The following is a 20,703-nucleotide window of genomic DNA, read 5'->3' on the forward strand; positions in this document are numbered from 1 at the left end:
AGTAAGGGGAAGTGACACCAGTCCTCCCTGCCAGGTGCCAAGTCCAAGTTCCTTTTCACTGCAGCCTACTGCCCTCTGCTGTTAGCAGTGGGGAGCAGCAGTCAGAGGAGCGAGACTCGATGGTGGGCACAAAGGGCAGTGCTTCCCCGGTCAGGGGTGATGTCATTGACACCAGGCTGGTTTATCCAGCACAGTGTCACAGAAGCTTCTCACGTCCCAGGGGACAAGGACCACACAGATGACTTCAGCAGTGAGGGTTCTGCACCAGTCGTGGGAAGCAGCAAGGTGGCATTCAACACATTGAACAGCTCTTGTTGAGGGAAGTTGCAGTGCTGAGGCCGCGGCAGGATGGGCATTGTCGACGGCTCTTCCCTCTGGTGTTCGTGGAGACCGGAGACACTGTGCTTCTAGAACCGTCTCGGGGAGAGTACTGCATGTGAGAGCCAAGAGCTGTTGGATCAGGTTGGAAGGAGAGCACTGAGACATGAAAAGTGGGAGCTGCACGCCACGTTCCTCTGCCAGAATGTGGAGACCCTTTGCCAGCAAGATGACTCTTTTTTAAACGGAGCTTTTATTTCTTTTACGTTTATTTGTTTTTATTGGAAAGGCATATTTACAGAGAGAAGGAGAGACAGAGAGGAAGGTCTTCTATCTGCTGCAGTGGCTGAAACTGAGCCAATCCAAAGCCAGGAACCACAAGCTTCTTACGGATCTCCCAGTGGTACAGGCTCCCAAGGCCTTGGGCCGTCCTTGACTGCTTTCCCAGACAGGAAGCAGGGAGCTGGATGGGAAGTGGAGCAGCTGGGACACCAATAAGCGTCCATGAGGTCCTGGTGCTTGGAGGTGGAGGATTAGCTAACTGAGCCATTGTGCTGGGCCCCGAGGGTGAATTTTTATGTGAAGACAGTGACATTTGTGAAATATGTAGACTCTATTGACACGGCCTCATGTGAAGTTTCCCATTCCATTGATGTTTAAGATCTTTCCTGGAGTTACTATGTCTTGTTTATAATAATGCCGTTGTGTGTTTGTGCGAGAGGAAGGAGAGGAGCTCTCATCCACTGGTTCTCTCCCTAAGTGTCTGCCGTGGCGGGGCGGGGGAACTGAGGCTGTGCACTGGAGTCAGCCACCTGAGGCAGGACTCCACCCTGTGGGCCCCAGGACTCCAACCCTGGCACTCCCCTCTGGGTCCCAGGTGCTTTCACCAGCCCTGAGGCTCCACACTGCCCCTACCCTCACTTTTTGTAATTTTTTAAATTCTAAAGTCAGATATACAGAGATGAGAGACAGAGAGGAAGATCTTCTGTCTTTTGATTCACTCCCCAAGTGATGGCACGGGCCGGAGCTGCACCAATCCGAAGCCAGGAGCAAGGAGCCTCTTCTAGGACTCCCACGTGGGTCCAGGGTCCCAAGGCTCTGGACTGTCCTCGACTGCTCGACTGCTTTCCCACAAGCAGGGAGCTGGATGGGAAGTGGGGCTACCAGGATTAGAACCGATGCTCATAGTGCTTGGAGTGGCAAGATTGACAGCAATTCATAACTGTTGCAATATCAAAACCACTTGAGCAAGAACCTCAGAGCATGCCCTATATCCGGGACCAGGGGAGGGTGGGAAATTGGGTGGGCCTTCTCCCTTAAATACGCCCCTTTAAACATGAAGGTAACAATATGGAAAACATACTAGTATTATCCACTTTCCTGTAGTCCTTGAACCTTCTTACCCTAATTAACTATGTAAAGAATGTTAAAATAAAATTTTATTTTAAAAAATAAAGAGAAATAAAAAAACAAAAACAAAACAAAAAAGAAGTTAAAAAAAAAAGAACCGATGCTCATATGGGGTCCCAGTGCATGCAAGGCAAGGACTTTAGCTGCTAGGTTACTGTTCCGGGCCCTCTACCTCCACTATTTATGGGCATTTTCAGAGCCCGTTTTTTGTGGGGAGGTGTGAGGAACAGAGTCCCGAGTTGAAAATCCCTGGAACTGGGCCAGCACCGTGGCACCATCACCACACTGTCTGTGTTCCATATCTGAGCCGCAGCCCTGGCTACCCAGCCTCCAATGCACTTCCTGCTAAGGTGCCTGGAGAAGCAGCCAACAGTGGCCCGCGTGCTTGGATCCCTGCTACCCACGTGGGAGCCCGGGTGGAGTGCCAGGCTCCTGGCTCTGGCTTGGCACGGACCTGGCTGCTGGCGGCCATTTGGAAGAACTGTCACTCTCTATAACTAACCCTTTCCAAAAAATAGGTTAATAAGTAAATATTAAAAAAAAAAATACACACTTAGAACTGGGTTCAGCTTTTTAAGAGACACTCTGTTCAGCCAAAAGCCTTTAGCTTGCAGTACCCTGCTATCCAGCTGGCTTGATGGCCCAGGTGTTTCTGTTCTTACAGATTTTTCTGGTTCCTGCTTTATCTTGGTCTCTGCAACAGACCTGCTGCTCTTTCTAATGCCTTCTTGCAGAATACCAGGGTCCGTTATAAGCGTGGATTAGGCAGAAGACTTGGGGCCGAGCTTTTACCTCTGAGTGGATGGGCCTGGCTCCACTGTGGGGTTACCCTTCCGGGCCAATGGGGAGATATTTTCCTATATGCCTCTTGTATGCTTTTGTCATGAAATAATTGTTAACCATGAGACTGCAGGCGCTGCTGATCCCGTCTCAGTGAGCTTGTGGGCCTTCCCGTGTCAGTTCCCACGTCACACTATTCTATTGGAAGCCCAAACGCGTTGAGGTTCAAGCAGAGAAGCGAATGAGATCAGGAAGACGTGGGAGGCGTGTGACTGGGAATAGCCATTGCCCTTGTGTCATGGTTACACACCCACCTGTGCTTGCTTGTGCACGCCCGTGTGTCACACAGTCCTCGCAGAACTCTGTCTTCTGATCCATGCTGTGTTTCCCTTCTTTTATTTCCTTCTCTAGCTGCTGCTTACGACCCATGAGGGTCAGCCCTGGCCTGTAGCTCCCACACACGGGTTAGAGGGGGCTGTCTTCATGCGAAGGCCTGGAACCTCTTCTGCTGGTTCTGTTCCCAAGGGGGCTGCGCGCTCCATGCTGCCAGGCTGACTGAGATTCTAGAGACCCAAACAGTGTTTCTTGTATTCTATGTGACATGTGCCCCTGAATCACCTGTTTCATGATGCACCTGTCCTGGTGTCTGGTGTAGGTAGCGTAGGATGTTTGTTTGTTTTAAAGATTTATTTTATTTTACATATTCGAAATGCAGGGTTACAGAGAGAAAGATCTTCTATCTGGTGGTTCATTCCAGAGCGAGGCCAGGCTGAATCGAGGAGCCATTCAGGTCTCCCGTGTGGGCCCAGGGACCCTAGGACTTGAATCAATGTCTGCTGCTCTCCCTGCACATTAGCAGGGAGTTAGATTAGGAGTGGAGCAGCAAGGCAGGGGAGATCCCAGCGATGTAGACTCTGCGTTCTGTTATTCTGGCCCTGGAATATACATTTAAATTTAACCTTTTGTTTTGTGAGTACTTTTTCATTGTTAGTAAGTAATCCTTCAGAATAGTATTTACTTAGCGGTGCTTCCTAAGCCATGCAGGCCCCCAGGGATGCTGCCTGTACCTCCCAGGAGCTGGGTGACTGCAGCCCTTGGAGTGAGGAGGTCTTGCCTAAGGGCCTCTCAGCTGAGGAACTTAGCTGCTCAACCTCTGTGGGCCTAGGAGCTGGGCTGTGTGGACAGGAAAGGGCCCTGTGTTCTGACCTTATTCTTGGGTCAGACCAGCACAGGTCCAGGGTTGGGTTTGCAAAGGTAGGGAAGGAATGACAAGTCAACCGAGCATCAAAGCTTAAAATCTGATTATGTTATTTGCAACTTCAAAGGCAACTAGTTCTTTGGGTGACATTTATGGCTGTAAGTCCTTTTATGAAAGGACCGGCCTCTGTTTCAAAGGGTAATTAAAATCAACGTTTGCAAGTGTATCTTTGCTTTTGAAAATGTCCAGAGCGTTTTAAAGCAGTGGTTCTCAGTGGTTCTCAGCCTCTGCCTCCTCGGTGTTTGGGCTGGACTAGTTCCCTGCTGTGGGTCCATCTTGGGCCCTGCAGGCTGTTGAGCAAGCTGTCCTGCCTCTGGCTTTCAGAACCATCCACATCCTTGCCCACAGTGAGGGCAGATGGAAGAGTCTGCAGAGGTCACCCTGTCTTCCCCTGCACCTGCTGAAAACCCTGGATGGGATGCAGCAGGCTTTCAGATTATCACGCTAGTCGCAGAGTATGTGGTACTCATCTGTAATGCTTACATTTCATTTTGTGTAAAATGTTCATTTTGAAACTTGGTATTATAAAATACCCAGCAAGGAAATCCAACCTAAGGGGGGCAGCTGTTAGGAATCGGGTCTGCCTTCCGAATGTTCGATGCCTAGCATTAACTTGGCCGTAGCTTTTAGTGTTGGAGTGGGATGGTTACTGAGCTTTCTTTAACTTTGTTTCTCTGACATCTTACTAGGCATTTATTTATTTCATTTTAAAACCCAAGAGACCCACTTAGCACACCCTTCTGCTGGTTCACTCCCCACATGCCTGGGATTGGGCCAGACTGATGCCAAGAGCCTGGAATTCCATCTGGGTCTCGCACAGGAACGGCAGGAACCCAAGTACTTGAGCCTCTTGGGATCCGCTCACAGGAAGCTGGGCTCCAGAGCAGGGGATGCTGGGAGCCTCGGAGCTGGTACTGCTGCGGCGGATGTTGGCGGCCCAGCAGCATCCTCACTGCTGTGCCGAGCCGGGTCCTACTCTGGGTGGCTCGTCCTCACTGCTGCACAGAGCGGCGTCCTGCCCTGGGGGGCTCGTCTTGCTCTTGGCACTGCTTGCTTTTTGTAACATTGAAGACTGTTTATGCTGGGACTTCTGCATGGGATTTCAGAGCTTTAATCTGGTTGCTGTTGTTTCCTTGCTGTTCCTCATGATCCCATAATGGGAAGAGAAATGGAGACCTTGTTCTCCAGTTAGCCCATTTCATGTACTTGCTGGTTCCGTGGGATGTCTGGCTTCCTGGCAGCCAGCAGGGCCCCTGCTGGTCTGGAACCTGTGCCCCAGGGCGGGGCCTTAGGGGGAGGGTCAGACAGCCCTTTGCCCACTTTGGGGTTGTCTCTTTAGCTCTGAAGTAGATTTTTTTTTTAAAGATTTATTTTTATTATTTTTTATTGGAAAGGTGAATATACAGAAAGGAGAGACAGAGAGGAAGATCTTCCGTCCGATGATTCACTCCCCAAGTGAGCGCAACGGGCCGATGCTATGCCAATCCGAAGCCAGGAGCCTCTTCCAGGTCTCCCACGTGGGTGCAGGGGCCCAAAGCTTTGGGCGGTCCTCGACTGCTTTCCCGGGCCACAGGCAGGGAGCTGGATGGGAAGCTGGGACTGCTGGGATTAGAACCTGCACCCATATGGGATCCCGGGCGTGCAAGGCGAGGACCTTAACCACTGCGCCACCGCACCGGGCCCTGAAATAGATTTTTAAAACTTAATATTGAAAAAAGAAAAGCACGGTAGAGGAAGAAAAGCCCTGGTATTTGTGGGAATATAGTGTGTGGATTTTCCGAGTTCTTGTTTTTTTTTAAAACCCCCGCCCCCAAGCTCTTTTGAATTCCTTTTGGATGTAGTTAGAACATAAGTGACTTTTTAAAATCCTAATAATATTTGTGTGTGTGTGTAACACGCACATTCGTCTTTTGCTTACAGCATCAGTGGAAATGTTCCCAGCACCAGCTGTCACATGAGGGCTGTTGTCTGCCAGCTGCCGGGCCAGGCAGTCTGTTCATGTTCATGTTAAGATGGATTCCATTCCGCATGTTTTCAGTGTCCTTCTCCAGGTCATTTCTGGACTCCACTGGGCACTTGCTGAGCCTTCCCTGTCCCCCTCCTTAGGCTCTGGGTTCCCAGATGGGGCTGTGCCATCTGGCGAAGTATGGCGTCCTCAGCTACAGCACGGGTCACCCCTGGGACCAGGTAATTCTTGTTGTGTGGGTTGTCCTGTGGGAGAGTAGGGCTGGGGCGTTTCTTAGCGTGGCTCCTGCCGTTAGCAGCCCTGCTCCTCCTTGTGGTGGTGGCCAGAACTTGGCTTGCTTACTTTGGGGGTCCTGGTGGGGGTGGCGTCGGGATGTGTGGGGAACTAGAAAATGAAACCACAGGAACAGATGGGAGTATGCATGGTTGGACTTCAGTGGATCTCGCCAATCGCAGTTTGGAGATATTCAGGGAGAATTCTCGCAGCTCCACCTAAACAGTGGCAGGACAAAGAGAGCAGAGAGAGAGTGAGAGCTTTTCACCTGCTGGCTTGTTTCCCAGGTGACCCCAAGGGTCAGGGCTGGGCCAGGCCAAAGGCTGCAGCCTGGACTGCATTCAGGGCAGCTCCCGTGGGGAGTGGGAGCTATCAGTTATTGCTGCTTCCCGGGGCTCAAACGTGCAACCCCCGGATGTGGCACGCCGGCCTTGCACGTGGCGGCTGCGTGCACTGCGCACGACACAGGTTGCAGGTGCAGATTTTCCTGTGTGTGATTATTCGCTAGAGGATGCCGTCTATCCAGTGCTCGTGCGGCATCTACGTTGTATTAGGGATTGTAAGTCTCTACAGACACTTCAGAATGGGTAGGGGGATTGTGTGTGTTCAACAGGGACTCGAGCATCCCGGGCTTTCTAGGTGGGGAGGTCTCAGAGCCAATCCCAGGGCTGCTGAGGGCTTCCTCGTGGCAGGCGCCCAGGGTGATGGAGTGACAGGTTGAGCCCTCCTGTCGGCCTGTGACATCCTGTGTGGCTTGGGTCGGCCCCTGTTGTCTCTGCTGCCAGGAAGGGGACAGGGCAAGGCGGCAGTGGGGTAGAACTTGAACCCCTAGTGTCTGGCTCGCAGTACTGACCCGTCTTTATCTCAGGCCTCTGTAGGTCTATCAGCTCTTTTTCCGAGATCCTGCATTGGGTGATGCTAATGATCCTGGCACCAAAGCTAGGATAATCTCAGATGACTTGCTGAGCTGGTCTCCCAGTTCAAGCCATTCACTCCTCACCTTGAGACTTTGGCCTTTGGCCGGGGAGCAGACCGAGCTGGGTGCCCAGCCGAGGGGACACCTTGATTCCTGGCCCTTGGCTGTCAGTCTGGACCAGATCCTTCTGGATTCCTTGCTCACTGGCAGGAAGATCAGCTCTTTTAGTTTGTAGTCTCAGCTGTTTCTGAATAAGCTTTAACGGGAGAGGCCTAACAAGGTGGTACGGACAGAACCTGCGGGCAGAGTAGGAAGGTTCCTTAGTTTGTGGCTGTGCTGCAGTCTGTTTAGTTAAAACAGACAGTGTGGGCCTCACTTAGCAGAGGCTGAGGACAAATGCATCGCAGCTAGTTTGTAGGCATCTGTCTTCTGGTAAAAGTTGGAAATACAAAACCGAGGGAGGACATTGGCCAGCGACCCCTATGCTCTGCCTGGCAGTGAGTTGGCTTCACGCAGCCTTGAAAACCTTTGAAATGGGAGCTGGTAGCTTCCCCAGGGACTGCGTCGCTTGCCGGCAGGTGCAGTAGCCTTTTGAGAGCAGGCCGCCTCATCTTCCCACAAACGGATACCATGCTACCAAGGAGGCCTGGCTCCCAAGGCAGGCCCTGTAGGGGCTGGTTTCATCGCTGTTTATTTTGAGATTTACACCCGTGAGTGGGCCAAGCCCATTTCAGTGGCAGCTTAGCCGATTGGTCTTAGAGCTTTGGGTGTAATAGAATCCTGAGGGAGGCCGTCGCCTTTGCGGCTTTCACGGTTGAACATTGGGTTGAAGCTCCAAGCTGCAAACAAATGGCCAGCCCTCCCGGCCCCACGGCCTCATGACACCTTGTAGGCCTCGGTGACACCTTGCATGCTTTCACACTCTGTCCACTCTCCCCCAGCCCCCTACCTGCACATTTGCCTCCTGAATTCATTGGTGAATCTGACCTTGTTTTTTTTCAGCCTCCCCCGCCTCCACCAAGACGGGACAAGCAGGGAGCTTATCCGGCAGCCCCAAACCTTTTTCACCTCAAGCATCAACTCCAGTCACAACCAAGACAGACAAAGCCTCCACCACCGGAAGTATCCTGAATCTTAACCTGGGTCAGTTGCAAGTTTTTGGAATTCGTCTTGGGGCAAGTTGGGATGATTTATACAAACTGTGAGGTCCTGTTTCTTATGTGGCTTGTGAACTTTGAACCTTTTTTTTTAAAAAAAATTTTATGCATGGAATTTAAAAGGTCCAGTGAGTGAGGACAAGGCGTAATGGAGCCAAGGCAGGTGCATCCTTGGGCCGGTGGCTTGCAAAGTGGTTTTATCTTCAGGTGCCTCTGCCAAGGCTGCCAGGCTTGGTTTCCCCAGCACAGTGACTGCTGCGTGTGAGCGTACACATGTAAGGCATACCGTAAGTGTTTGAACTGCGTCACCTCTCCTGTGTGTGTGCACTTGGGTACACGGCTGCCTTTGTTGTCTTTCTCTCCCAAATTATGTCATAACCTATTGGATTTCACTTGGTGGTTGGAATAACACGACTGCAGGCCAGAGACCTGAGCTAACCTTGGCACCAAGGTCGTGAAACAACAGCATCTGAAGTTCCTTTACAGTTGGCCCCCGTTGTGACCCTCCGGTTTTAGCCCGCACCTGCCCTGTGCAGTGTGCAGTTTTCAGTATGGGCAGTAGAGTCGGCTAAAACGCTGGTATCCTGGGTTCTGGCTGCTGCAAACTGGGCGCCTTGAAGGAGGGACGTGTTGATCCAGTAGAGAGATGGGCAGGCTGGGCAGGCATGGTGGCTCCTTGAGTTGGGGGAGGGGGATTACAGAGAAGCCTCTTGCCAGGAAATTTGAATTGAGATTTTTACCTAACATGCCATGCTAATCTCACAAGAAAGATCATTCTAGAAGGAGCCAGATTTTTCTCCTCTTTTTTTTTTAAGGCCGTAGGTTAAGGATTAACTTGGTATGTTGCAGGGTTAGCCAGGAGGCGGCGGCTGCATTCCAGTGAGCGGGGCTGTGGGGACATTGGTGGCACTTGATGGATGTGGAGGGGATTGACAAGAGGAGAGATCTGAATGGACCCTGTGCTGCCTGGAGAGAACATTCTCTTACCAGTTTTGTCCTCCCCACCCTGGGACACCTGGCTGTGACTGGAGCTGTTGTCTGGTCATGACAGGAGGAGGTGTTAGTGCCAGCTGGCGTGGTGAGGCCAGGGCTGCTCAGAGCATCCTGTCCCAGAGAGTTGACGCACTTTGGAGAAGCAGGAGTCAGGCCTGGGCAGCTGGTGTGATGATGGGAATCCTTAGGGCAGGGCAGGTTCTCGCATCTGTGTGTGGGGTTTGAGGCGCTACTGCCATCTGGTGGGTGGAGGAAGCGGCTGTGGCTCAGCAGCCTGTCTGGGACAGCCCCAATGCTGAGCTAAGCTGTGGGTCAGGTCTAGCTTTAGCGTATCAGAAGAGCCCAGGTTTTGGGGTATTGTAAAGATCAGCCTGGAAGCAGCAGCACGTGGTGGAGAAGGCGGGTGCCACACTGTGGCGTTGGTGTTGCCCTGCAGGCTTCAGGCCCATAGGATCTTGGGTTGGGAGGCTGGCTGCTGTGGGCAGTGATGCCTACATGGAAACCGCAGCTACCTGTGGCGTGGTGTCCTAGGGATGCACTGCACCATGCACTGAGTGTGTTTTTCAGATGGGGAAACTGAGGCTGGAGAGACAACTCCAGGTGTCTAGCTCACAGAGCTGGCGCCTCCCTCCTCATGGACCTCGGCTCAGGTGTCAGGGCACAGCTTTGGGGGGCCCCAAGTGAGAGCGACTGGCTGGCTTCTCCCTGGAACTCAGCAAGCAGAGAGGCATCCTGCGTGCCCCTGGGAACACTGGCTGTCCCCAGCTTTGTGCTCTGCCGTGTCCCACCCCCCTGCCACAGCATCTTCTCTCTGCCTTCCCCAAGCCACCGGGGACCCTCAGGCACCTTGGGTCTTTGTATTCACACTGCTCTGGATATCAATGGATGGGTGTGGTAGAGGGGACATTATGGGCAGGAATTTCAACATCCTAGCTAGAAGGGATCCGCTGTGTCTTTAAAAAAAAAAAAAAACATTTATTTTATTTTTATTGGAAAGGCGGACATACAGAGAGGAAGATCTTCCATCCGATGATTCACTCCCCAAGTGAGCACAACGGTCGATGCTATGCCAATCCAAAGCCAGGAGACTCTTCCGGATCTCCCGCAGGGGTGCAGGGTCCCAAAGCCTTGGGCGGTCCTCGACTGCTTTCCCGGGCCACAGGCAGGGAGCTGGATGGGAAGCTGGGACTGCTGGGATTAGAACCAGCGCCCATATGGGATCCCGGGTGTGCAAGGAGAGGACCTTTAACCACTGTGCCATCGCGCCGGGCCCTCCACTGGGTCTTGACAGAAGTCCTTAGTGGCTGGCATGGGTTGGAAGGGCAGGGGCTTCTTGGGGGCTTTTCCCGAGTGTTCATGGCCTGGGCCCGCACGCCCCGTGGACGCTGCAACTTCTGGAAGTACCCAGAGAGGGCCACAGCAGGCTGAGGCAAAGCTTTGGGAAGGCAGCAGCAGAGACGGTGCAGTGACAGATGCGGAAGTGGCCAGGGATCCCTGTGAAAGGTGCTGCCTGGGAGGAATGCTCTGCCCGAGCAGTTGCTCTCTGGCGTGGTGAAACGGTGGTAGCTACAGGCGTTCGGGGACCTGCATTACCTGCAAGTGGATTTCACTCTGTCAATAAAACCTAGTAAGAACACACATCGATAGGACAGGGAATAGCCCAGGTTCACAGGAGAGCTAGGGTGCCCTGTCACCCATAGAAGATCACAAATGGCTTGTGGGGAGCACAAGCCTTCCGGTGGCCCTCCGGTTCCGGTCTTCTTCAAGGCTGGGGGACTTGCCCCATGTTAGGACCAAATGACCCTCCTTTGTCTGTCCTGGGTCAGCCTGACAGCAGGGGCCACAAGAGGTGGCTGGGGAAACTCAGGAGCAGTGTTGGCAGAACCAGAAATGCAGATTTTCCTAAGTTTTCTATTGAGTTTTTCTCCCCTCTGCCCATTTTTATGTATTGCTTTGAGAGGCAGAAAGCCCTCTGTGCTGGTGGGCTCCCCAGATGCAGCTCAAGGCAGGGGCTGGGAGCTCACTTTGGCGGGGACCCAGCTGCGTCCATGCTCACCGCTGCCCACGGGGGCCTGTACTAGCTGGAAACTGAAACAGGAAAGGGGACCCACCATGTCTGCTAGATGGGATGTGGGAGTCCAGGCTGCTATGGCCAGAGCCTTCTCTTGTCCTAGATTTTTTTGTTTAGGATTTACTCATTTACTTTAATTCAGAGAGAAAGAGGAAGGGAGAGACAGAAAGATCTTCCACATGGCCACAGTAGCCAGAGCTGGGCTGGTCTGAAGCCTGGAACCAGGAGCTTCTTCTGTATCTCCTATGCAGGTGCAGGGGCCCAGGAATTTGGCCCATCTTCCACTGCCTGTCAAAGCCGGAAACAGGGAGCTGGATGGGAAGTGGAGCAGCCAGGACTTGAACTGGCACCCATATGGGATCTGGTGCCACTGGCAAATGGTTAGCCAGATATGCCATTCCAATGGCCCTCTTTTCTTGGACCCTGGGAAGTTGGCAGTCCGTAAGGATAAAAGCAGAAACTCTGCTTGGCCCAAATGCAGACTGAATATCACTTATCTGAAATGCTTGGGGTCAAAAGTATTTTGGATTTATTTATTTTTTTTCATACTTACAATTGAGGGTAAAAAAGTTTGTGGGAAATAGAATTTAAAAAGTGGTTTCCTGCAAAATTTTATTGAAATCCATACTGTACTGGAGATCTTTAAAATGTTATGAAAAAATGTCTATTGGAAGAACCTGCACAGATTTCAAAAAAGTTTTTCAAAAGGTTTATTTTATTTATTTGGAAGTTAGAAAGTGGGATCTTTCATCAGCTGGTTTCCTCCCCAAATGGCCACAAAGGCTGGGGCCGGGCCAGGCTGAAGCCAGGGGCCCAGATCTTCATCCAGGGCTCCCACTTGGGCTATCACCTGGTGCCGTCCCAAGTGAGTACTGTACCATGGGACTGGGTTCTCTGCACACAGATTACCGGCACAGCAGTCTGTGGCTTTACCCTTTATGCCACAACCATGGAGCCTCAAAAATAGTTTGCACCAAAACAATAGTTTGCACCAAAGCAACTTGTCTTTTATTTCTGTTTCCTGTGAACTTTTGACATACCCCAGTGTAGCACTGATTGTCCACCTGGGTGATTTGCCCTCTGCCCACCCCTCCACAAGGGACTCGAGGCAATCTCTGGAGACATTTTGTGGTCAGAGCAGGGTGGGGGGGGGGTGCATGGAACAGTGCCCCCACTGTCTGCCCACAGCCGAGTTCCCCATAACCCTGGGATGCCTGTGTCCTTGTCTGGGTCCCTTTTCTGTGTGTCCAGCTCACACCGGGCTTCTGGGCGGGCCCAGGGCAGGCTCCTGATTGGTGCTGTCCCTCTCAGCATGGAAGCGCACCTCCATCAGTCTCACTCCACCCAGCTCCCTTCCACCCCCGGCACCTGCTGTGTGGACTCCAGGCTGCTCCCACTGCGGCTGGCGAGGACCTTCTGTTGGCTCACGTAGGACGTGGTCCCGATCAGAATGCTGGAAATGGAGGCTGGGATCATGGCCTCCTGTGGTTGGCATCTCGGGCTCCTGCCCGGTTGACCTGTTTTGTTGACCCTGCTGCATGAGATACTCCCTCTGGGGGGCAGTGGCCTCCGTGCTGTCAGGGTGGAAGTGGGAGCCCAGCCTTGCCTGGCACCAGTGCCTCTGGTGGGCAGCCCTGCCATGCCCCCGGCTACTGCCGGCCTGTGCTGCTCACAGAGCCGGTCCCCATCTTTCCCCTGCCCTTCCGTTACCATGGGACTCAGCTGTGCAAGCTGCTTCTGGTTCTCGCAGAGAGAGGGAGATGGAGGCACCAAAATATTTCCAGGTCTTTCTTTCGAACATCTGAGCAACATCTTGCTCTCTGCGGGGCGGCTGGCTCTCCCCCTGCCTGCCACGTGCACCTGTGCAGACAGGTCTCTGGGAGCCACTTTTCTCAGGCCCCGCAAACATGCACATGTGTGTGAACACACACGTGGCTTTGCGTGTTGAGTGCCAAGATGAATCTGCTTGCTTTGCAAACCCTCATTGGTGGTAGTGGGGGTCGCTCCCTGGAGTGACCTAAGGAAGAACCATTTGTTAAACTGGGGTACTTGGTTGTTTCTGGTCCCTGGTGAGTGGGTTGGGGGCACTCTGGAGGGGCTTAGTTTTAGCTGTGCAGGGTCAGGGCTGCCCCTACTGGGTGAACAAGAGGCTGCATGCAAGGGAAGGGCTGGCTCCCATGCCTCAGTCTCTCCCCTTGCTGTAAGGTGCACAAGCTGTCTGGAAGGCCTACTGGTCTTCCTCCTTCCCACCCTTCCGAGTTTGAGCCTCAGCCTTAGTCTCCTGGGACATAGATGCGAGGGCCCTCAGGGCGCTCTCAGGTCCTCTGCTCTGGGCTGGAATGAAAAGCCACATGCGGGCCGCACTCACTGTTGCTTTGTTGCTGTGTCCGAGGTTGGGTGGGGCTGAGTCCCCCGGGTGGAGCCATCCCAGAAGTGGTGAGATTGTCCGTTTTCAACACTAAGCAAGGCAGGCATTCCTGGACAGACAGGTGGAGCTGCCTGTCACATGCACATGGCTACTCCCTCTGTCACCGCATGCCTTTGAACGGGTGATGGTGTTGAAGTGGATAAGAACACAGTGTTTCGGCTTTGCACCTGCTGTGGGAGGGCCCGCCTGGGTGGCCAGTCTCCGGGTACCTGGTGTGGGAGGACCCGCCTGGGTGGCCAGTCTCCGGGCACCTGCCTCACGAGGGCATGATGGTGTCTTGCAGACCGCAGCAAAGCTGAGATGGACTTGGAGGAGCTCAGCGAGGCGGTGCAGCAGCAGGCTGCCCCCGCGCCCCTCACCTCGCCCAAGCGGCAGATCCGCAGCAGGTTCCAGCTCAACCTCGACAAGACGATTGAGAGCTGCAAGGCACAACTGGGTATGTCACCCGGGCCAGGCGGGGGCCGCTTCTGTTTAAAACTTTGTTTGTAAAAAAAACTTGTCTTGTAAAAAAAACTTGTCTTTTATGTGATTCCTACAGAGAGCTGCCCTCAGCTGTTTCACTCTCCACAATGCCCGCAGTGGCTAGGTCTGGGACTCGGCTCTAAGCTGGGTCTCCCACGTGGGAGATGCAGACATCTCAGCTGGCATTAATTTTTTTTCTTCCTTTCCCACTTCCTGGTCCAGGCAGCATTGGCCTGGACGATGGTGGCCAGGTGTGTGAAGCGCTGACGTGACACACGGAGCTGTGGTCAGGGTGAATGGTGCCTGTTCGTGCTGCTCTGTGTGTGAGGCACCTGCTCGTTTCTGCTTTGAAGTGACACTTTAGGTGGAGCTACAGTGGCATTGCCACAGCAGGGCAGGGTATGCCAGGCACCTGAGCTGCGTGGAGACCTCATGCTCTGGTCACCTTGAGGGGCTGGTAGCTGGCTGGCTGTGGTCTACCAGCACCACACCTTCTGTTCTTTAGCCACAGCTCTTGATTTCTGGGTAAAATTTCCCTACTGGTGAACAGAGCAACACACTCTACATTTAGAGTATTAAAAGCAAACAACAGAATATGTTTGGGACAGACCACTGCTTCTGGAATGTTCCATGCTCTCCAGGCTGCTGGGCTGAAGTTGGCATCCTGCCCTTGAAGCTCTGGCTTGCTTCTTGGAGCCCTGTACCAAGAGTCAAGGGCCTTGAACACTTAGGGAAGAGGGCCGGTATGAGTTTGGAGTCCAGGGACCGGCCAGGCTTCTGTTTTTGTGCTGAGGCCTCTATTTTCTCATCTGTAAATTGGGTTGCTTAGTACAGCCCATGTGTAGGGAGTTTGGTTGCTAGGCGCCCCCACACCAGATCCTGCTTGAACCCACCAGGCCAATGTGATGTGTTTGGTGTGGCAAGCGCTTGCTGTGTCTGTGTTGTAGCCACACCACATGCTGGGCTTCTTGTTTTGAACACAGGCATCAATGAGATCTCCGAAGATGTCTACACGGCCGTGGAGCACAGCGATTCGGAAGATTCGGAGAAATCAGATAGCAGCGACAGCGAGTACATTAGCGACGAGGAACAAAAGCCCAAGACCGAGCCGGAGCCCACAGAGGACAAGGAGGCCGGTCGGGGGGACAAAGAGCCGGCAGCTGTCAAAAAAAAGCCCAAGGTCGCCAACCCGGTGGAGGTGAAGGAGGAGGAGCCGAAGAGCGCGTCTCCGACCCCCGAGAAGGCCGACCCCGCCGCCTCAGCCAAGGACAAGGCCAGCCCGGAGCCCGAGAAGGACTTTGCTGAGAAAGCAAAGCCCTCGCTTCATCCCACCAAGGACAAGCTGAAGGGGAAAGACGAGACGGATTCCCCGACCGTGCACCTGGGCCTGGACTCCGACTCGGAGAGTGAACTCGTGATAGACTTAGGAGACGACCATTCTGGGCGGGAGGGGCGGAAGAGTAAGAAGGAGCCCAAAGAGCCATCCCCCAGGCAGGAGGGTGAGTGAACGGGTGCCCTTCCGCCTCCTTCGAGTTCGCCTTGTGTCTGTATCATCCAAGTAGGCACCACCCTCTGGGGCTGCGGGGGAGGCTCTACGAAGCTGTGCTCCCAAGTTAGCCTGCGGAACCAAGACTTACCTGTAACCCCTGCTCAGAGTAATTATTTTAAAGAGTTTCAGTGTATGTGAAAGGCAGTGTGTGTGTGGGGGGGTGAGGGGTGTTTTCCATAAGTTGACTTCCTCCTCAAATGGCGGTATAGGGCTGGACCAGGCTAAAGCCAGGAGCCTGGAACATTGTGTGAGTGGCCAGGGCCCAGACACCCGGACCAACTGCCCACTGCTTTTCCAGGAGTTACCAGCAGGGAGCTGTGAGGTGGCCTCTGTTCCCTAGGGTCATGTGCTCCTGCGACACACCTGCACGCTTTCTCTCTGGCCATGCCCCTTCCCCTTCTGGATAAGCTTTGCAACCCCTTGATAAGGATTTGCAGCCATGAAGCAAGGTGAAAGGCACTAAATGGGAAGGAAAGGAGGGGGCATGGGGAGAGAGGTGTTTCCAGAAAGATGTGCCAGCTTCAGTGCTGCTGGAGTTGGGTTCCCTTTTTGGCTCCTGAGTTTCCAAGCCTTGAAAGCAGATAAGGGACATGGTTGCTTTAAAGGGTTTCATTGTGTTCTTCCCCAAATAAAAGGCATCGCATTTGATTAAAGCACTGGTATCCGCAGGAAATTGCTCAGGAAGGAGGGCTGAGTAGTGGTGGCCTCCTGAAGCTGGTGGTAAAACCAGAGCTCAGCCTGAGCAGTTTCCCAAGGCTCGGGGCGGAATGTGTGTGAGAGGCAGAGCTCCCTGGGCAGCGTTAGGCCTGCAAGAATTGCCCTCACGTCAGGGTCTGCTGACTTTCTCAGCCACCACCTTTAGCTTCTGACTTTGGGAATGTGACAGCGTGGGAGGCTTCCCTGGGGCCAGGAATCCAGTGTGCGTGCAGTGTGGAGCTTTAGGTAGTTACGATGCTGGCAGAGCAGGTGCAGTGAGCTCACCTAGGAGACCCCTGGCTGGGCTTGCCTCGTCCTGTCAGCAGGTTCCATTCTCCCCCCAGCGACACTCCTGGTTCCCTGCATGTACCCATCACAGACCAGTGACTGCTTCTGAAATACCAGGTTAAGCTGGTGGGACAACTTCTGAGGGCAATTTTAAAAAGATTTATTTATTTTTATTGGAAAGTCAGATATACAGGGAGTGGGAGAGACAGAGCGGAAGGTATTTTGTCTTGCTGATTCACTCCCCAAGCGGTCGCAACGGCCGGAGCTGCGCGGATGCAAAGCCAGGAGCTTCTTTCTGGCCTTCCATGCGGGTGCAGGGTCCCAATGCTCTGGGCTCTGCTTTCCCAGACCACAGGCAGGGAGCTGGATGGGAAGTGGAGCATCCAGGACACGAACTGGCATCCATATGGGATGTTGGCACTTGCAGGGTGAGGATTTAGCTGTCCTGCCAACCAGCTATTCCGTCTCCCCCCATAGTTCAGCTGCTCAGAGAAGCCCGCCTCCATGTGTCAGGGACTTTGGCCCTTGAGTCCACTGGACCCCATCACACAATAGGAAAGGCAGTTTTGTGGGCTACAGGTGGACCACCAGGGGCATGACCCAAACAAAGTGAGTACTGTAGCAAAGCCATTGATGCCTGGCTCAATGCTGCCTGTTGCCGGAGGGTTCTGGCCTCGGGACTTGCCGGGTCACGGGTCAGGGCTGTCGGCACCACCACGCTGAGACTTTGTCCTGAGGGGAACTGGAAGATGGGAGAAGGGCTGCTTTTCTTTTTTTTTTTTTTTAAGATTTATTTATTTTTATTGGAGGAAGATCTTCTGTCCTATGGTTCACTCCCCAAGCGGCTGCAACTGCCAGTGCTGAGCCAATCTGAAGCCAGGAGCTTCTTCCAGGTCTCCCACATGGATGCAGGGTCCCGAGGCTTTGGGTCATCCTCGACTGCTTTCCCAGGCCACATGCAGGGAGCTAGATGGGAAGTGGGGCAGCTAGGATTAGAACTGGCTCCCATATGGGATCCTGGCACATTCAAGGCGAAGACTTTAGCAACTAGGCTGTCATGCTGGGCCCAAGAAGGGGTACTTTTCTTACAGGGGAGCTTGATGTAGCAGCTGGCTGTTAAGGGCCATAGGAGCCTGAGCGTCCATGTTAGTCAACTCTCATCCTGAACCTGCGTCTCTGGATTGACCTGGGGGTGTCTCTTGAGTACCTAACACCACATTTAGACCGTGAACAGGCACTCGGACTGAGTGGTGCCGTTCACCCAGTGCTGTGTCTCGGTGAGGTAACAGTGACGCTGGGCTCTCTGTCCAGGCTGCACATGGCGCTGCCGAGGGTTGTCAGCACTCCTCATTTCGGTTGGCTTTCTCCCCAGGAAGTGCCACCAGCCAGGGTCCAGTGCCACCAGCCAGGGTCCAGTGCCACGGGTCATCTATTTACCTTTGTGTCTCCCATGTCGGTTTTAGTCGTAGGTAAAGCGCCACCCTCCACCACAACAGCAGGCAGCCAGTCTCCCCCAGACACGCCGGTGCTCACCCGCTCTTCCTCCCAAACCCCCACGGCTGGTGTTACAGCCACCACCAGCGCGACATCCTCTGTGACCGTCACCGCCCCGTCCACCGCCACTGCCACCACCTCCACCAACACTGCCGCCACCACGGCCACCGCTGCCGGAAGCCCGGTGAAAAAGCAGAGGCCGCTCTTACCGAAGGAGACTGCCCCGGCTGTGCAGCGGGTCGTGTGGAACTCCTCAAGTAAGTTTCAAACGTCCTCCCAAAAGTGGCACATGCAGAAGATACAGCGGCAGCAGCAGCAGCAGCAGCCCGGCCAGCAGCCTCAATCTTCCCAGGGGACGCGATATCAGACCAGACAGGCTGTGAAAGGTACCGCGCCTCCCTCTGTGCTCGGGGCGCCCGCCCCCCCTTTGGGCCACGTTGGCAGAAGTGCCATGACCTTTTTTTTTTCTCCCCCATTCAATTTCTTTCCTGGCCCCTCCTTCAAACCCACCCACACAATGCCTTTGCACATTCCATTTGACATTATTTTTAAAAATTGGTTTACGACTTTTTTTAATTGAAGAAACTCCCTCCCCACTTTGTAAATGATATTGCCTTGGGAGCGGACGGGCTGTTCACGTCACAGTTTGTCCCTTCTGGTCCTCCTTCCACTGCCCCCTCCTCCATCCCTTGGTGGCCACCGGGGACTGTTTAAAATCCTTTCCTGTGCGTGCATGCATATATATTTCTATGTAGGGTGTTAAGAAAATATTTTTCCTTTTTTTTTTTTTTTGTTAAGTGTCAAAATGGTTCCCTCTGTGGTTTTTTTGTTTTTTGTTTTTTTCCTTTTTCATCCATCCGCATGTTTTGGAGGTCCTTCGAGTCCTGCCAGATTTCTTTTGGACTGCTGCGTAGTATTCCTAGTGCTTGAAAGCTTTTTTCCCCCTCCTGAAGCGGTTGCTTACAGAACGCTTCCCCAGTGGGCCTCAAACAAACAGGGCTCCCACGCGTGTTTTCCTAGTGGACTTGGGTGGGCCTTTTGATGATATTTTGGGAAGTGGTACAAAGGTTGCCTTAGACACAGGGGTGGGGTTTGTCAGGTACAAAAGAGGTGTCAGTTTCAAGAACCACTTATGAAAGCTGTACTATCAATAGCCCATCTGCCCCCCACCGCCTTTGCAGGGGAACAGGATGCCCCATCTGTAGCCAATCAGGTCCAGACGCTTCTGGGCCGGGGGATGCCGGGCGTGCGCAGCTGGAGCGGATCTCCCAGCGCGGGCTGGCCGCGTGCGCGCCCGTGGGGCCCGGGCTCCGGGTCGGACTCCTCCAGGAAGGGCGCGCCAGTAGGCGGAGCCCTGGAGGAGCCGCGGGAGGCGGACGCGGGGCCTGCGAGTCGCCACACCCGCTGACCTCCGCCTGGGGGTCACCTCGCAGGGATTTGGGTGGGGCGGCTGACCCCGAGGGCTTGGGTGGGCGTGCACCGGCAGCGTCGGCGCAGCGCCCTTGGCTAGAACCAGCCGAGCGGAGGAGTGAATCCGGCGCGCGCTGGCTCTCGGGATCGCGGCGTCCACCATTCTGCCTTCATGCGCTCCCGGCGTTCTGGGCGCCCTCCCCGAAGGGGTGGCGGGGCTGCCAGGAAGGGACCGGCCGGCCGGGGCGAGCGCTATGGCACCCCGAAGCCTGGCGAAGGTGGTCAGGGCAGGTTTCAATCAGACGGCGCTAGTAGTGGATCGCCTGGTGGAGTATGGGGTTTGTACAGACGCGAGGAGGAATGAGGGCGTTTTGGGGAGTGGATTCCTAGCGGTTAGAGCCGCAGGGAGAGGCTGGGACCACCTTTTGGGCTTGCTAACAGGTTCTTAACGGTGCTCACCCCTTCTGTGGAGCCTGGAGGCTTCAGGTGCCGTCTGCAGCAACATGTAATTTGGGAGCCAGGCTTGAGTGCTCCCTGGCAGGCTCTGGCAGCAGCCGGGGTCAGCCGAGCAGGTGCCCGTGGCCTCTTGGAGGCTGTGGGTGTTTGAGTCCTCGGTGGGCAGCTCGAGGAGAAGGGGCAGCAGTGAGCCTGACCCGAGCTTGCTGGCGGAGAATCTTGTCTCGAGGGCGGGCAGGTTCTTGGGGGCACCTTTCCCTGCAGCGTGGGGGTGACCCAGTTCCTTTGCTTCCTCAGCTGTCCAGCAGAAGGAGATCACGCAGAGCCCGTCCACGTCCACCATCACCCTGGTGACCAGCACCCAGGCGTCACCCCTGGTCACCAGCTCTGGGGCCTCCAGCACCCTTGCGTCTTCGGTCAGCGCCGACCTACCCATCGCCACCGCCTCCGCGGATGTGGCCGCAGACATTGCCAAGTACACGAGCAAGGTGAGTGACCACAGGCGGGGACCGGGAAGTGTGCTCCGGGAGTCTCCCAGGGTGGGTTTATTTGGGTCTAAGCTGCCCCTTGAAAGAAATGGGGTCCAGATTGCAGGAGAACCTGCGTTTTTGAAAACAACGTTTAGTCTTACATATGTGAAAGGCAGACAGAGTAGCTGTATTTCCCATATGAGCTGTTGCCGGGCTAGAACTAGGAGCCTTGTGGGTGCCGGGGACCTCAAGCGCTTGAGCCAGCACCTGCTCAGAATGGGCAGCAGAGAAGGATGCTTGGACTCGGA

General features: G+C 54.1%; 1 protein-coding gene across 4 annotated transcripts in view; it reads left to right on the top strand.

Moving 5' to 3' along the window:
- ZMYND8 (zinc finger MYND-type containing 8) overlaps positions 1-20,703 on the top strand; it is a 92,647-nt gene that overhangs the window by 59,679 nt on the left and 12,265 nt on the right. For 2 of the 4 annotated variants that reach the window (XM_040981366.1, XM_040981367.1), the window contains exons 13-17: positions 7,924-8,064; positions 13,854-14,006; positions 15,016-15,531; positions 18,029-18,316; positions 20,223-20,413. In XM_040981366.1, coding sequence (XP_040837300.1) covers positions 7,924-8,064; positions 13,854-14,006; positions 15,016-15,531; positions 18,029-18,316; positions 20,223-20,413 — 1,289 coding nt within the window. Of the gene's footprint in view, positions 1-5,872; positions 5,954-7,923; positions 8,065-13,853; positions 14,007-15,015; positions 15,532-18,028; positions 18,446-20,222; positions 20,414-20,703 lie in introns of all 4 variants that reach the window. The other 2 variants (XM_040981364.1, XM_040981365.1) reach the window with 2 other exon arrangements.

The sequence above is a fragment of the Ochotona curzoniae genome, unplaced genomic scaffold (assembly GCF_017591425.1).
Source record: "Ochotona curzoniae isolate NIBS_2020 unplaced genomic scaffold, NIBS_Ocur_1.0 contig_3520, whole genome shotgun sequence".
Lineage (NCBI taxonomy): Eukaryota > Metazoa > Chordata > Mammalia > Lagomorpha > Ochotonidae > Ochotona > Ochotona curzoniae.